At 36.4% G+C, this 15,953-nt stretch overlaps 1 protein-coding gene across 5 annotated transcripts in view; it reads left to right on the top strand.

Annotated features, from left to right (window-relative positions):
* Window positions 1-15,681, top strand: part of LOC131696472 (dehydrogenase/reductase SDR family member on chromosome X-like) — a 56,992-nt gene extending 41,311 nt beyond the window's left edge. For all 5 annotated transcript variants that reach the window (XM_034009010.3, XM_059030023.1, XM_034009008.3 and 2 more), the window contains 2 exons: window positions 6,461-6,668; window positions 10,971-15,681. In XM_034009010.3, the coding sequence (XP_033864901.2) occupies window positions 6,461-6,668; window positions 10,971-11,168 (406 nt within the window). In that variant the 3' untranslated portion in view covers window positions 11,169-15,681. The remainder of the gene's footprint in view (window positions 1-6,460; window positions 6,669-10,970) is intronic.
* Window positions 15,682-15,953: the final 272 nt, after the last annotated feature.

Genomic DNA, 15,953 nt, shown 5'->3' with positions numbered 1-15,953 from the left:
GCCATATTCCACACTTATTTTTGCAAGGATGGGATTTCAATCCAAATTTAAATTAAAAATAAGCCAAACTTAATTTACATAAATTACACACACAATAGGCTGTGTGGTCCAGTGGTTAAAGAAAAGGGCTTGTAACCAGGAGGGCCCTGGTTCAAATCCTGGCTTAGCCACTGACTCACTGTGTGACCTTGAGCAAGTTACTTAACCTCCTTGTGCTCCGTCTTTCAGGTGAGACGTTATTGTAAGTGACTCTGCAGCTAATGCATAGTTCACACACCCTAGTCTTTGTAAGTCGCCTTGGATAAAGGTGTCTGCTAAATAAACAAATAATAAACAATATGTACAAGTGCTGGCTCTCAGCCATTATATGTGTTTTAATCATTTTTGCACTCATGGATAGTTGGCATGATTTAATAAAGTCATCAGCATATTTTACCTTATGAGGCAAGGTGTAATGAGGCCAGTGTAAAATGCCCACTAGTAAGTGTTTACCAGTAATTTCATCCCACCTTGTCAGTCTTAGGGGTGAAGACATTTCTGGGCACCCCTCTTTTAACAAATTCCACCTTGGTCAGGCTTGCCCAAAGAGACTTCCCTAAAGGTAAGACATGCTGATGATTTTATTAAACATGGATGTGTGAAGAAACAATAATGACACACTTAATAAATATTAGAAAACGATTGAGTGCGAACAGCCAATCTGCTTCCAGTTCTACCGTGCTTCTATTTTGCATAGATGCCTGCTGGAACGTTGAAGTGCTTAACTGTGAATTTAAATTTTAAATAAACGACTTTTTCCCTTAACATTCTAATCTACAACTAATCTGATAACATAAAAAGCTACTTAAACAAAATCATGTCTGTGACAGGACACTGTAATGAAGGTTCAATTCGCAGCTACTGGACAGCAAATCAACAGGAAAGACACGATTGGTCCACAATTCTGTTATCAGCTGGATCCAAACAACACCCTCCCTCAAAACCAGCCAGTCAAACTGCCAACCCTGTTTCAGTTGTTTCTGCACCAGCCAATCCACTCCCTGCCAGCTTGAATGCCGCCCCGCCTCCAACATTTCGAGTCCGACTCTATCCTACACGTTGCTGACTATTCAACAATTGTACAGTTAATTTATCTGGCAATGATAAATTACAATAAGAAAGAGTAAGACCCCAATAAATAAATGTTAGCCAAATAATAATAATAGTAACCGTTTTCTCTACATGTATGTTGTTTTTCTATTCTAATTATGTTAGGGACTATTTTCTTCAGTGGAAGGTTACCCGACGAAATATCAGAAGTTCAAAGTAAATCTAGTTTTTAAAGGTTTTTTTTTGTTGTTTTTTAAAGAGAATATAAAGAAATAAATCATTTTCTAATAGCGACAGAGCCCTCTCGATACGTGCTCTACCGTGTGGGAGATGACATTGACTTTCGTTGGCGTCCTCGTCTACGGCTCGGGACGCATAACTCCAGTCACGGTCATCTATCACACCTCGCTTAAGTAGATAATAAGCAGATAAAATAGCATTAAATCAAAAGAGTATATTCCTTTAAGACAGTGAGCTGGCCAGTTTCAGATGAAAACAGTTCACAGAACAATGACAGATGGCTTATGGGTTTAAACCAAACAGTAAAGTTGAATTGCTGTCAAGTTTATTGATGTTGGCAGTTTTAACTCAACTTCTTTCGACATTATCATTATATTGTATTATCATACATCTTGGGGATATATTATTTGTATGTGTGTATTTTCTTGTATTACAGTTAGCTGTGACAGCACTGCACTTTTAATTTGATTTATTCACAATAAGATTTCCATTTTTATATTTGACTATTTTGCACTAGTTGGAAGATGGTATTTACATGAACAAAAAGACAGCTTCCTCTTCTCTACCCTGGGGCTGGTTTTTCAAAACTTTTATCTGGATCAAAGTGATCTGTTTTTTCAGAAAATGTCACTGCTTGATTACATTTATCCAGATACAAATAATCATGATTACGAATTCTAGTTTTTGAATAGGCTAGTTGTTAATCCTTTTTATTTAAGGGGGCCTTATTTATGATATAACCTAATTTAACAAAATAAATAAGATTGTGGTAATGATTAATACACAACTTGTAATCTTAGCGCACCTATAACACACGCACTTTTTTATTTGTGCCTACTTTGCAGAAATTAAATATCTAAATCTAAATTGAATAAAAATAAAACTTGAAAAAAGGATATGTGTTTTTAGACATCTTCGTCAGTCGGGAGTCCTGCATCTCTCAGGCGAGCTTTATTTTTTTATTAAAGCTATAACACTAAATACATGTATTCTGTTTTGCTTGCATGGATACAAAACTTAAATAAATATGCAAATATTATATTCTAACACCCTATGTGGACATATAGCGTGTGTTTGCTATGACAATTCTAAACAAACTATCGATGTTCTATGATCATTTAAAAGTCGGATCGCAATAATCCTGGTATTTTGGATCAAAGTAATCCTGATCTCCACTTTAAATTCTGAAAAACCAAATTGCAACTTTTAATCGTGATTAAAAGTGCAATCGGATTACCAAAACGAAATCCGGATCACAGTAGTCCCGATCGCATTTCGATGTTTTGAAAAACCCAATTGCACAATATAATCCAAATCAAACACGGGAATCCGATTTACCAAAATTTTGAAAGAAAACCCCACTGGAGATTAGAGCAATTCATCCTCAGCATTCTGTTTAAACTTATGTGTCTTCAAGTTTATTTAAGCTAAGTGTTAAAAATGGGTCTCTTTTCAATGATTCCATAGATTGATGTACTTTTAATGTAATTATTTAATGAATTATTTAATGTACGTAATATATATTTTTATGCTACTGAGTTTTTCATGTAAGTCATTATTCTTATCCACTGATTTTTTTTTGTTCACATTTGAATACTGGATAATTAACTAATTTGTATTCAGCATGGTAAATCTTATTGAATTACAGAGCTTAATGGATATTAATAAGAGTCTATAAAAAGAGAGTGCAAGTGCTTTATTTTTTACTTTGAGCTTTAATGGGTCCTCTTGGGCAAGTATGTGCTGAATACACGTATTTGGTTTATTGAGTGTTTGGGCTCATTGCTATCAGTGTGGACACATGCCTGTTCAGATGCAGGTGTTTAAGAATCCAGTGGTAACATTTTGAAGAATTTACCACTCAAGTTATACAGGACACTGAGTCTATTCAGCTGATCCAAGAGATCTCAATATGGCCATTGTTAAAATCATTTAAAAAAAATAAGGTTGAAAACCAGCATCTCTCTTTAGTGAATTTTTGTCACTGTAAGTAAAATCCCTGTTCTGGTCCTGTTTTAAAGTGGCAGTGTTTAGATCCACCTTGATAAATACAAATGACTGACTCAGCTACTGTTTGATGAGACTGGAATGTTCAATGCAACATGGGGTTAATAAGCCCGTTGCCAGAGCCCTGGTCAGTCTGGTGCTTTACACATACAGTTCAGATATACATACTGTATGGAGTTTTAACATTTTTATTATTTGAAGCCAAACTAATTACTGAAGTGGGTGTAAGAAATAGTATGAATACAATTGCTAAATTTTCTAGAATAGATATTGAGGTCCCTCAGTGCCGGGTACCAAAGGTGTATCAGGCATATTATTAACTCCAATCAATTTAAGCATTTAATTCATTTGGCAAGCATGTGGATCAGCTGTTTTTTAAAAATAATTTAGAAATAAAATAAATAAATGTGGTGAATCAAGGTTCAGTCCATCAGACAACTTTTTATCAGAAAAATGGAAGTCAAAGGTCACAGCACCAGAAACTGGATGGTTCACGGTTGACGAGATTAGTATTGTCAGTTTTGTCAAACAGCTGTCGTTTTCAGTTACAGCAGCATGAGGCAACACCAGAAGGATTTTTCGTCAAATTTCAAATGTTGACATTCTAATTAGAACTACCAAATTAATATTTGCTTTCGCAATTATTGTGATGCAGATTTAATGGGGGTTTATTAGCATAGTAAAGCCTCTACCGAGAAGATTTAGGAGTACTGAGCCAATTTCTATATCGACTATGCTGTTGTGAAGGGCAAGGCAGAGATTGAAGTTAGCTAGGGTGATGGCACTGTGATTTCAAGGCCAGAGAGCCTGGGACTCCACAGACTGTTGTTTCACAATGCTTGTAGACAATTACTTGGATGTAAACAGCTCCCAGAACTGGGTAACGCTATTCACACAGCATTCTGGATGCTGAATTCTAATTCATATACTTATTACACAGACTTAAGTTGCAATTCATTTATGAAAAATGGTTGCAATTATTCATGTTGTCTGCACACTGAACTAAACCAATCTCTACCATAGTTCCATTTTCATCCAGTGGCCAACACCAATAATTCTTAAAATGGATTTTGCATTCTATTTTGTGTTGCACTGTCATTTTCAATTCTGTCGCCTGTTGGAGAGATTCATTTAAAAGTTGTATACCCATTAATGCTGCTGAGCCTGGTGCTTGCTTGCAGTGTGCAGGGTTGCTGGATTGTGCTTAGCCTTCTTTGTTACATTGGTGCTGTGACCCGGCTCTCATTGGCTGCAGCTGGCTAAGGTGGAAGAGTGTTGTGTGGTGCCCTGCCTTTACTGTTGTATATAGATGGAAATAAAGTGGATTATCACACACACACACATCTATTTTCCTTGCCTCTGACATTGTTTCTTTAAGATTATTATGTGAAATGCAACTTGAGCACCACTCTGTATGTTGCTGCCTGTGCTCAGAATGGCACAGATCGAGATAGAAGATTTGAAACCAGATTATAAAGATTTCTTCCTCGTCTTCTTTTTATCAGTTCTTTTAATTTACAACGTCAATTGTCTTGGAAGTCAGCCTGACAAAAATGTAATTCTTGTTATAGTTATCTCTCAGTCTATGGTATAAAAGGAAATTAGACTACTGCAGTGGCATGTTTCTTTTGTGCGAGGGGCTGTTGATGCTGAGAAGGGAAACACAATTTCACAAAGTAACATGCTTTCAAATTTCAAATTCTGTATTTTGATTTAGTAATGTGTACTGCCTGTGTTCAATAGATTATAGTAGATTATAGTTTATATAAGCGTCAGTCTTTTGAATTGTTTAACATGGTGATTTATCTAGATACACTAAGTTAAATTAGGCCTCTCTGCTCTCTCAGATTCATCTTTGTGGTAATTAGCCGCATTAATTACATTAATGACCTTTGTTATTTGATGGTAAATTGCACCTGTTACAGCATCTGAAGCAGAGGAAATTCTCTGAGTTTTCAAAGCTCCTTGGTGTGCTCAACCATGAAGAAAATTCAAATTGTGTTACCCTATAATAAGACAATGATTAGAACAAATAGCATTTACCAGCACTGGCTATGCGGTGAGCAGTAACCTTATTTCAGCAATTAGATAGTGAGTTCTGTTTTTACCTCCTCCCAAATGAGGTTCTGTTTGTAGTAGTATTTAACGCTGTATTGGACCATAATGAATTAGGTAAGAATATACACAAGCATGTACTCTACAGTCATACTGAGCTTGTGACATCGTCATTTTAACTGTTTGAAGCATAACAAAAGATTAAAAAAGAAATCCAATTACCAAATTAACAATCAAGTGAATCTCATTATCGAACAGTGTCTAACAGCACTCAAACAGGGAGTTATTTTTACTGATTCAACCGTATTCCTTACATAATAATGGTGCCAGGTTCGTTTGTAACATCGGGTTTTTAACTTGAATTACCTTTATGGAAATTAAAAACAAAGTTACCGGCATCCCCAAGTGGCTCACCTGGTAAAAGCACGGCTGTGTGGTGCTCAGGGTGAGTCATACAGTTAGGGGAGTGCAGGGGAGCGACTTGGCTGTGCGAAGTCGCCGGTCTTCACTGGGGATTCCGGAAGGAGTGTCGCATTGGCTCTGGCGCTCCTGCGGGTTAGGGAAGCAAAACCGTCGCAGACTGTTTCTCCTCATCGCGCATCAGTGGACCCTGTTGGCCAGGCACCTTGTGAGCTCTGGTGAACACCTGCAGGGTGTCCTCCAGAGGTCGGTAGCTCGCTGACATTCTTCAGTTCGCCTGAGCCGTGTGGAGAATTGCTGTGGTAAGGGAACATAATTGGCCATTCTAATTAGGGAGAAAATCGTTACCATTGTTTTTTTATATTCAAATATATATGTTTAATTAGTAAGTCGCCCTGGATAAGGGCATCTACTAAGAAATAAATAATAATAATAATAATAATAATAATAATAATAATAATAATAATAATATGTTTAAACATGTCCAATGTCCTCAAAAGGTAGGTTTTGTCAGGTTTTTATACTTTGACCCAGTAAGCAATATAAAGTAGCCCCTCACACACACACACACACATACACACATATAAATGTGGCTTAAATGCTGTATTACTGACCTTGCCTTATTATCTATTTTTCTTCTCACTTACAGTAGCTGTTACTCATCACACCGTGCATATGCCCAAAGCAAGCTTGCCCTTGTGCTGTTTACCTACTACCTGCAGCAGCGCCTGACAGCAGAGGGGAGCCATGTAACAACCAATGCAGTGGACCCAGGAGTGGTGAACACAGACCTCTACCAGAATATCTGCTGGCCGGCTCAACTCCTCAAGGGGCTGGTGGCTGGGCTGCTCTTCAGGGTATTGTTGGATTCATTACTTGACATGCGGAAGCCTTATTTAAAATTTTAAGAAACACTTTTGGAATTAGCTTGCTCTGCAATGAGAAGGAAAAACATGAATCAATTCAGGTATTTAATTTTTGGCTTATGGATGTACATATACATGTCAAGAATAACTTGGTTTTTTAAGCGCCAGCAGATTCTCCTGTTCCCAATTGGCACATTCACATCAGTCCTATCAATCCTAGCTTATACTTTCTCCAGTGTTGGCTGCTTTCCCTAATTTAAGGCACAGAATTAAGCCTCTTTCAGTATGCAAGCAAAAGAACACCCATGCATACATGCTGTCATGGCCAGCATCTGTAGTGTATTATTTTCAAATGTTATAATGTAACAGGTAAATGTAATGCTGTAGAAAAACAATAGTTTATTTCCAAAGTAACTATTAAGCCTGACTTTTAGGTGTGTAATACTAAGTTTCGATACACTAAACATAATAAATAGTAAAACTACTTTGGGAAAATGAAGTGACCTCTTTGAATGACATCACACCATTTTAGTTGGCTAAAAGATCAAAGAAACAAGCACTAGCAAAGGCAAGAATTGCAACTGCTCTACTAGCATATAAAATAAATTACTTTCCACACTTAAAAAATATATCAGCTTTCAAAAGCGGTGTTTGAGTACTTTTGCGTTTTAGTTTCTTGGGAAGCAACTTCAAACAACAAACACTTCAAACAGTGAGCCAGCTTTGATCACATTCATGAAGAGTAAAGTTATGTCCCACTGCATGTTAGAACTAGACTTTGTATTCTTGAAAGCTATTGAAATCTGTATATACTGGGAAGCACTGATCTGGTTTTGATGACACTATTCCTGAGCATTTCTTATGCAAGGCTACAGATGATGTGAATGTGGCTGCAAGGTGACCTCTTTTTGTTTTGGTATTGACATCTGTAATGAGTCATTAATCTCTTTTTTTTTTTTTTTGCATGTTGAATGAATATGTATTTATCTAGCATTCATTCAAACCCAGCAAAATAATTACTGGGCACATTTGCCGCGTTGCATCTGTTTGATTTGGGTTTAATCTATCTTGCATTCATTCAAATGGAAGAATGACCTGGCGAATCACATTTAATATATCATTTGATTAGTCGTGTTCCCTTCTGTTAACACCAATTACCTTTTGAAATGATAGTTCTGGGGATATCATTCTTTTTGGTGCCTGCCCATACATGCAACTGCAAATACACACTTGTACAGATGCAAGTCGTGGTGATCTTCTTTATCATAATACTAATGGCTTTAATTCTGTGTTTACATCAGTAGTGGCAGATATACATTACTTCATTGTTTTATACTATTTATTACTTTGCCTTTTTTAATAGCGGTTGATGATAGTAGAATACATCCCAATTCGTTGTTTTGGATGGATCGTTCCGTCTGATAGCATCACTCAGACAGCAGCTGCTAGGAAAGGGAGATTCCTTCTTGAATTGCAGCCTCCTGATATTGTGCTGTCTTCAGGGATCCACTGCTGTGGTTATATTTAAGAGGATGGTTTACAAGGGGCAGCTTGGTGAACATCTAAGGTGCCTATTTTTCCTGTGCATGTTCTAGCCCCAGAGCACCCACTGACTCCGCCTCTATGGTTTATTTAGATAATATCACCATAAATATTTTTTATTTTGGCCGTAGTATGCTGCATTTATCCATCTCTTCAGCAAAATAAATGCTTAACACCTTGATATACTGTAGGCTTCAGCATATTCGAGCTGGTACTGCAGTCTTACAGTACAGTATAAAAATGAATTTAACTCAATGTAAGCTTTGTCCTTCTATTATTCACGAGTTTCATCGCATGACACCCGCTGGTGAAACACTATTTCAGTAGTAATCTGTGACAAACCAGTTTCTAGTCAGATAACACCCCCTAGTGTGCAGAATATGCAGGGCAGGTTAACTAAACTGCATATCGCATTGACTTCAGTTTTATGGCAGAGTACCGTGCCATATTTCACCATTTTTGTAGCTGTTTCGGCTACCACTGTATACAGTATACTGTAGTGGTCATTCTCTGCAGTATAGGTACAAAATAATCTGTCCAAAGTATAGTAAGATACACACATGGTCTAAAAATCTTCTCTGGCAAATGCACTTATCTTCTAATCAAGTTAAGAGAAGTAATATAAATTATACCAAACCGCACTAGAAAATGTGTTTTGCAGTTTTAAATTGTGAAAAAGGCTGTTTATCAAAATGATCTGTTTTATGGTGTGACGCATCCATAACTAGAAGCAATATTAAGTCAAATAATTCTGAATGTTAATATAAAAGATTAAAAGTAAAATTTAAAATTCTTAAATTTTATTCTTAACATTTAATCAGTCGTCAATATATGTGTTTGTCTTTGTACGATTCATGGTATATTTTAAGTGCGTGTTACTTTAGAGACACATACAATTTAGTTATTAGTGTTGAGAAATAAATCCATTTCTACATTCAGTTCTGACATCTGTCTGTAATTCGTCATTGTCAAGACGAATTACAAACGTGAACCTCTGCAATTATCTTTCCGTTAATACACTTGTGAATCAGTAAGAACAGCTCTGATAGTGCAGTGACTGACAGGTAATCCGCTCACACTCTCCAGTCCAAGTGAGAAATGTCCTTGAGGGAATCTCTGTGTAATAACATCTCAGCGATGGCACCGTCTGCAGTACTTCTAATGACACCCTTTCCATGTACACCTGTAACCCTCTTTTTATATTAAAGCAGCAATGACATGTCTATTAACTAAATAAGAAGAATAACCTTTCTTTTCTAGTTTAAATAATCACTGAGGATTAGTGCAATTAATATCTGCTGTGTTATCTAAAATCATTCCATTATATTTAACTGTTAACCTACTTGGTAATATATCAGTGCCTATAGCTGTATAAACACCTTTTCCCACCACAAATGAAGCCTTAAATCAGCTCTTTCTTCAAATCATGTTTTTGGACCATCTGCTACCTTTTTGATATCCATAAAGTTAACAGCACTACTTTTTCAGTTTTTTGGTTTTGTTTTCCCAAGTTCTGCTTATGTCCACAGACTTCAAAGCTTGTCTGTCATTTTTCAGTCAAGTCTTATTTTATCATTCTGGCAACAGAGTAATCTGGCAGCAAACTGGGGATGAAAACCTTAGGCCTGGTATTGAGCTCACATTTAGGACATGAAGCCATCATTCAGCTTGTATGACATCAAGCTAAACTCTCTGCTCAAAAAAACTTTATATTCTGGATTTGGGGGGGGGGTATAGAAATTAGTGATGCACCAATTTAAGAAGTAAATCAGAATTGCCTTTGAGGACAGGCACAGGAAATTGAATTAATCAGTATTGATTTTTTTATGATTTGTAACCCTCAGGTCATTAAACTCCAGTGTGCAATTGTGGCAGTACTAATATTAACCTGAGGTTATGGTTAATGATTTCTCTTTGTAAGCAGTCTGAATCTGACAGTGTGAGCTCAATCTATAATTATAAAAGTAGCAGTCTCTTAGATTTTCTGCCTTAAAAAAATAAATAAATAAATAAATAAAATTCTTGTATAGCTATTTTATTTCTGAGTAATATGCTTTTGACTTTCAATCAACCAATTTATTTGACCAGTTCAGATGTCATTTTAATACTTCAGAACAGATGGAACCAGTGAAACTTAAAGGTTTCCAGTTAACATTATCATTGAATTAGCTGAAAGCTGTTTAGAAACAGTTATAATAAAATATTAGAGGAACAGCATTCTGAGAAACTCATAACTAGAAGAATTTTTAGCTATTTACTCTTTATGTTCATCCATGTTGCAGAACCTACGTTTGTTTTCAGTCCCCAGCTGATTATACTGTTTGCGTCATATAAACTGCTTTGGGCTTTGGGTAACAGCGTCAGCATCTATATTCATCATTACATGTCAAATAATTATTTAGCAGTTTTAGTGAGAGGCAGATGATGATGCTTTGATCTTTATTTCATCCTTTAAATTCAGAAAGTGAAGCTGTGTTTTTTCACCAGAAACTACAATTGCTAAAATCAAGGAATGCATCAACTGATTTAAGCTAAGAATGTTCATTGTAGTCCTGGATGTCCAATTATGTAGACGGTTTCTTTTCAGATTCCTAATGATCAGGTTCAACCTCATGGCTGTCATCTCAAACCTCACATTGCCCTAAACAAAACACAGAAAGCAAGTAAAGTTTTCAGCAAACAGCCTATAGCTATTAATGTTCTGTTTCTTTTCTTGTTGTGTTTGTTTCCTTGGTCTCCTTTTCTTGACAGACCCCAGAGGAGGGAGCCTCAACTTCAATATATGCAGCAGCTGCACCAGAGCTGGAGGGAGTCGGAGGCTGTTATCTCTACAATGGTCAAAGGACAAAGTCTGCAGATGCCTCGTACGATGAGGAACTTCAAAGCCGACTCTGGACTCTGAGCTGCAGCCTTGTTGGGATTCAGGAGCAGCACCGCAAGGCTTACTGAGTAGTCCAGTTCATTCATTCCAAATGGAAGTTGACATTAAAAGTGCTTTTACTTGGTGTTCCTCCTGCTGTTGATTGTCCATGAGGGGCTGCCCTTTCTGCTTTTGTGCATAGACAAGACAATCTTATATTACTGTTGTCAGAGCCAATAAACAAAAAAACAAACATATCAGAACATACTGGCTGGTGTTGGGGAAAACAAAAAATACATGTTAATCCATCCAAAGCCACTGCTAGGATAAACACTGATCGAACCTTGCCATCATGTGCAATATTATAATATGAATTCTGCCTACAACCTGCCTCTATTGTAGCGCAGATTTACATGGAATAAATTACCAAGTGATAGCAAGGTCCTCAGAAACAACTAGGAGCTCCTGGATCTATATATAGCTGCATCTGTCATGGTTGCATCTTACAAAATATTTTCATATGAAGTAAATCTCTCTATAGGTACAGCGTTATTGTTCCTCTTTGACTTCTGAGTTTCAAACAACATCAATACAATGTATAATCCTCCATCTTCTACAGTTTTGTATAGATTAGTTATCGGTTGCTGGGGGAACCGCATGAAACGTACAGGATAGAGGAGGTTGCAGAGGCAATCAGTGTTGTTTTTGGAAGTAAATTAATTGAAAGTTGCCATAGACCTGCTACCAGCTGGTGTTCTTTCTCTCTGCTGCACTGTGAACAGACATAGCTACAAGCTTCCCCACAGCAAGTGCCTGTCAGTTCTGTGGCCTGGGAAGGGTTAGCAGGGCACTTAACTGTGCAGACAATAGACTCACTTCTTAATATCCTGCCATATTAGAAATGATTCACTCAGCGAGATGCTGTTTCTATAGAGGTGATATTGTGATTTCAAGCCATTTCTTTAGCATGCTCATAGACTTCTAGCATCTGTTTTTCATTCATTGTTTTTAAATGAAATGAAGGGATCCGGGTCACACGCTGTTGTTACCTATGCATTGTATACTGCAGTTTCATGAATACACTACAGTATATGATTTTGATATTCATGCATATCATTTTCTAGATAACCTCAAATTGTAAAGAAATCGAGCATTACAGCAAATCCAGGGCTTGATAAGGATGACATTATTTTGTAGAAGGGTTGTAATAGGAGTATACTTTTCTAATCAAGGACACTTTTAAATATGCTCTAGAACTGCATCATTGTTCTACATTTCATTTTAGCACCCGCTTCATGTATTAATACCTTTAAACAGGTACGTTCATTTATATTGAGAATGGTAGTAGCTGTATCAAGATGCCACTCTGTTTTCTAATGTACTGCACTGTAATGATATTTGCTTTGCAAATCTAGCTGATAAAATAAGAAAGGGAATAGCTATGGGAGCTATAGCCAGGAGCCACTAACGTGGTAAAAAGTAAAATGTCAGACAACATGTTTTAAATATTTTGACAAGCACTGTGATATTCTCATACGTACTGCTGTAAGTCTTCATTAATAATGCATGCAGATCTGGGGCATGGCTTTCATAACATTAGCTCAAAGCCCTGGCCAAACCAGACAGCTTTCATCAAATTAAAAAAAAACAATGATGCACCATTCAACTTTAAATTGGTGCAGAAGTTACCTTGGCTAACTTGTGACTTTATTTAATCTTTTGATTATTTTTTTTCCAGAATAATAATTTGTTTCTCTGAAACTGTTTTTTTTTTTCTGTAAAAGGTAAAGTTAGAACATTACAACTTATGATTCAACAGTGTAAAACATACTGCTTCGTAGACAGACCTGGACAGAATCTCTTTGTCCGTTTTCATTATAATACCAATGTGAAACATGTCACCTATGTGAAAAGCAATATATAGGCTTGGTAGTTGTTTTTTTTTTTTCTTATAAACCCTGTTTGTCCATCATGAAAGCCTTATGTTGATGTAGCACATGGGAACTGCTGTCGAAATGTGTGCTGCAGCCACGTACAGTTTGAGTGTATGAACAATAACAGATTGTGAACATGCACATGAGTGTTAAAAGTCATAACCTGAGAGACAATACTGAGGGGCTTGTTTTAAAATATGTCTCCCCATCTGCTGGTAAATGCCTGTAAAAACATTTATAGCCAGTTGCTCTACACAGCTCTGACCCACAGAAATCTATACAACACTCCGTTTTATTTCCTTTTAAACCAAACAATATACATATTTATTCTGATATATTCATATTTAAACTCTTTGCAAAATGTACTAAATGTTCTGTCTTCTCCAAAATACCATGCCTTTGGATTGGATACATTCATTGTTAGCAAAATTACACTTTTGTAGTCCCTGCTTCTGTCACATTTCCAGATATTCAAGTGATGAAACTAGTTAAGGACATCCTTCAGCACAAGTTATTGAGCTTGTCAGCATCTCAAATACATACTGTATGTAGGCCCCATGTCCGTCAGTCTGTATGTATGTACATACATTCATCCTTAAAGAACACGTTTATTAATGCAGGTTTCCTTGCACAGCGCGTTCCATTTAAACACTGCTCCTGCAAACGCTACAGGTGTTGCCTCTTAATTGTGCAAATTGTTTTCCCTGTTGATCACAATTCTGATTTCCACATTAATTTATAAAGTGATATTTACAGTGTGTTTACCTGAATTAAACATTCATTTAAAATATAACTTATTAATGAGTCGGAGTGTCTTGGAGAAATTGTTTGAAGTTTATTTTTTACCTTTATCAAATATTGTTTTTTAATCAATATTCTCAGTTGTATCTGTATGTTTTTATATAGAAAGCAAGTTATTCTTGCACTTTAATCAACTATTAGATTATATCAAATGATTTCAAGTGAGGACCAAAGTGAGGTACTGTGTGTATTAACCTTTTCAGATGAGTATGTAATAAGCATACTCAAAGTGGTGTGTAGTATTATTGTGATGAGAAAAATGATCATGAAAAGTCAGCGTTGGTTCATTGCTGTTCTGTTGCCACTTAAACGTTCTTCTCAAGAGGTAGAATTGTGTTTCACTTCTAGCATCCTTTCACTTATTGTGATTGTCAGTATTTTATTTTTAATGAAAAATCAAAGACATAGTTCAGATAAATTCTGACCCATATTATTTTCTGAGTGTATTCATCTTTTACTTCCAGACATTACTTAAATAAAAGTTCATATCAACCACTTTTATCAATACTTTGACATTTATGGGAACCTGAAGTTGTCAAAGAATATTCTCTCACCTTTTATATGGTCTGTATACTGCAGTTGTTTTAATTCACAATGCGAAGCCTGGCAGAACGTTGGTAACTGAAATAAGTAGATGCATTAGTTACTGCACACAGGTATGTACAGATTGCACTGTATAAGATATTGCTTCTGCAGATTCCCTTTAGGACAAAAAAGGCTTAACCTAAAAGCAGTGTGTGCAACACCTGTGCAACATTTGGTTTTTCACAATTCATATTTATTCAAAAATAATGGTAAATTGAAGTTAAATGTAGACCTGTAAGGGGATGGGAAATCAAGTCAGAAGGAAAATAACACTTTTAAAAGTACCAGGAAGTAAAAGGTTAAAGTCCTGGGAATTATAGGGTCATCGTCAACCCCAGAAGAGCCTGCAACAATGTGTGCCATGTGTGCTATTTCAATGTCTGTATATCTATGTATTTATATATTATGTATGTACTATAGATACACTGCCTGGCTACTTTATTAGAACCTATATACCCGATTTGGATTTGGATTTGGCTTAAGTTTACTTAGGCATCTATGAGGATCAAGTCCACCCAAAAATGTTGCAGCTGTACTAATGGCGATGGCTTCAAGATGGTAATGCACCCATCGAATTGTCCCAGTATTGTGCACTAATGGTTTAGGGTATTATAGAGACTTCAGGCATCTTCCATGGCTACCGCAATCCCTGGATCTCAATCCATTTGAGCATGTTTTGGGTGGCCTTGAATGACACATTCATTATCAAGATCATCTGCCTATCTCTCTGCACCTATTGCGTGAAACATAACTGAATGGATTAGAGACACCTTCCAGCACTGTGATCAGTACATACAGTGGCCCAGCACTATATTAGGTAAAGATCCTAATAATGTGGACAGTCGGTGTAAATATACAGTATATATGTATATATTTGTATATCACAAATTTTGACAGCAAATCGCAACACTGATCCAGGTATTTACTGTATCTTCTTGTGTGGATGTCTACGTGTGTAACAATAACTGTCGTCCATAGTGAATTTGTATATAAAAATCAGTCACATCTTTAACGAAGAAGTCATGCAAGGTTCCATTTCCAAGATGCTGGCAGACTGCTTTCTAATACGTTGTACCTACAAGCTTTTGTCAACATAGTGGAGTTGTCACAGTGATTCTATCTTTGTTACCCATGATTTTTAAAATGTTTGTCACAAAATGTTGTAACTTATCAACTTATGATTGTTGTATTTGTGTAAGATTTTGAGGCGTAATATATACAGTATGTGCAGTCAGACACTCGAAAAATTAAGTATTAATAAACCTCTTTTTTTTTTGTAAAACAGGTGTGTGTGGGTTTTTTTTTCGTTTTTTATTATACCATGGTTATTTGTTTCCTTTGAAAAACTTTTGTGTCTTTTTCACCCCTTTCCCAATGAGTTGTGTACGTTTAACGATTCTCCATGCAGCAGGATTCATTACACTGGAGTAGAGTCCTGCAGCATTATTTCAGTATCTTTACATTCTACAGCTTGTCTCATGTGTTTGTACCCTTAAGGATAGTAGCTCTTGTCTTGGATTTACATTCAGTTCCTCAGCACTCTTAAAGGAGCTT

The sequence above is a fragment of the Acipenser ruthenus genome, chromosome 9 (assembly GCF_902713425.1).
Source record: "Acipenser ruthenus chromosome 9, fAciRut3.2 maternal haplotype, whole genome shotgun sequence".
NCBI classification, from domain to species: Eukaryota; Metazoa; Chordata; class Actinopteri; order Acipenseriformes; family Acipenseridae; genus Acipenser; species Acipenser ruthenus.
Note: the sequence above shows the minus strand (reverse complement) of the source record. Positions and strands in the feature narration are given on the sequence as shown.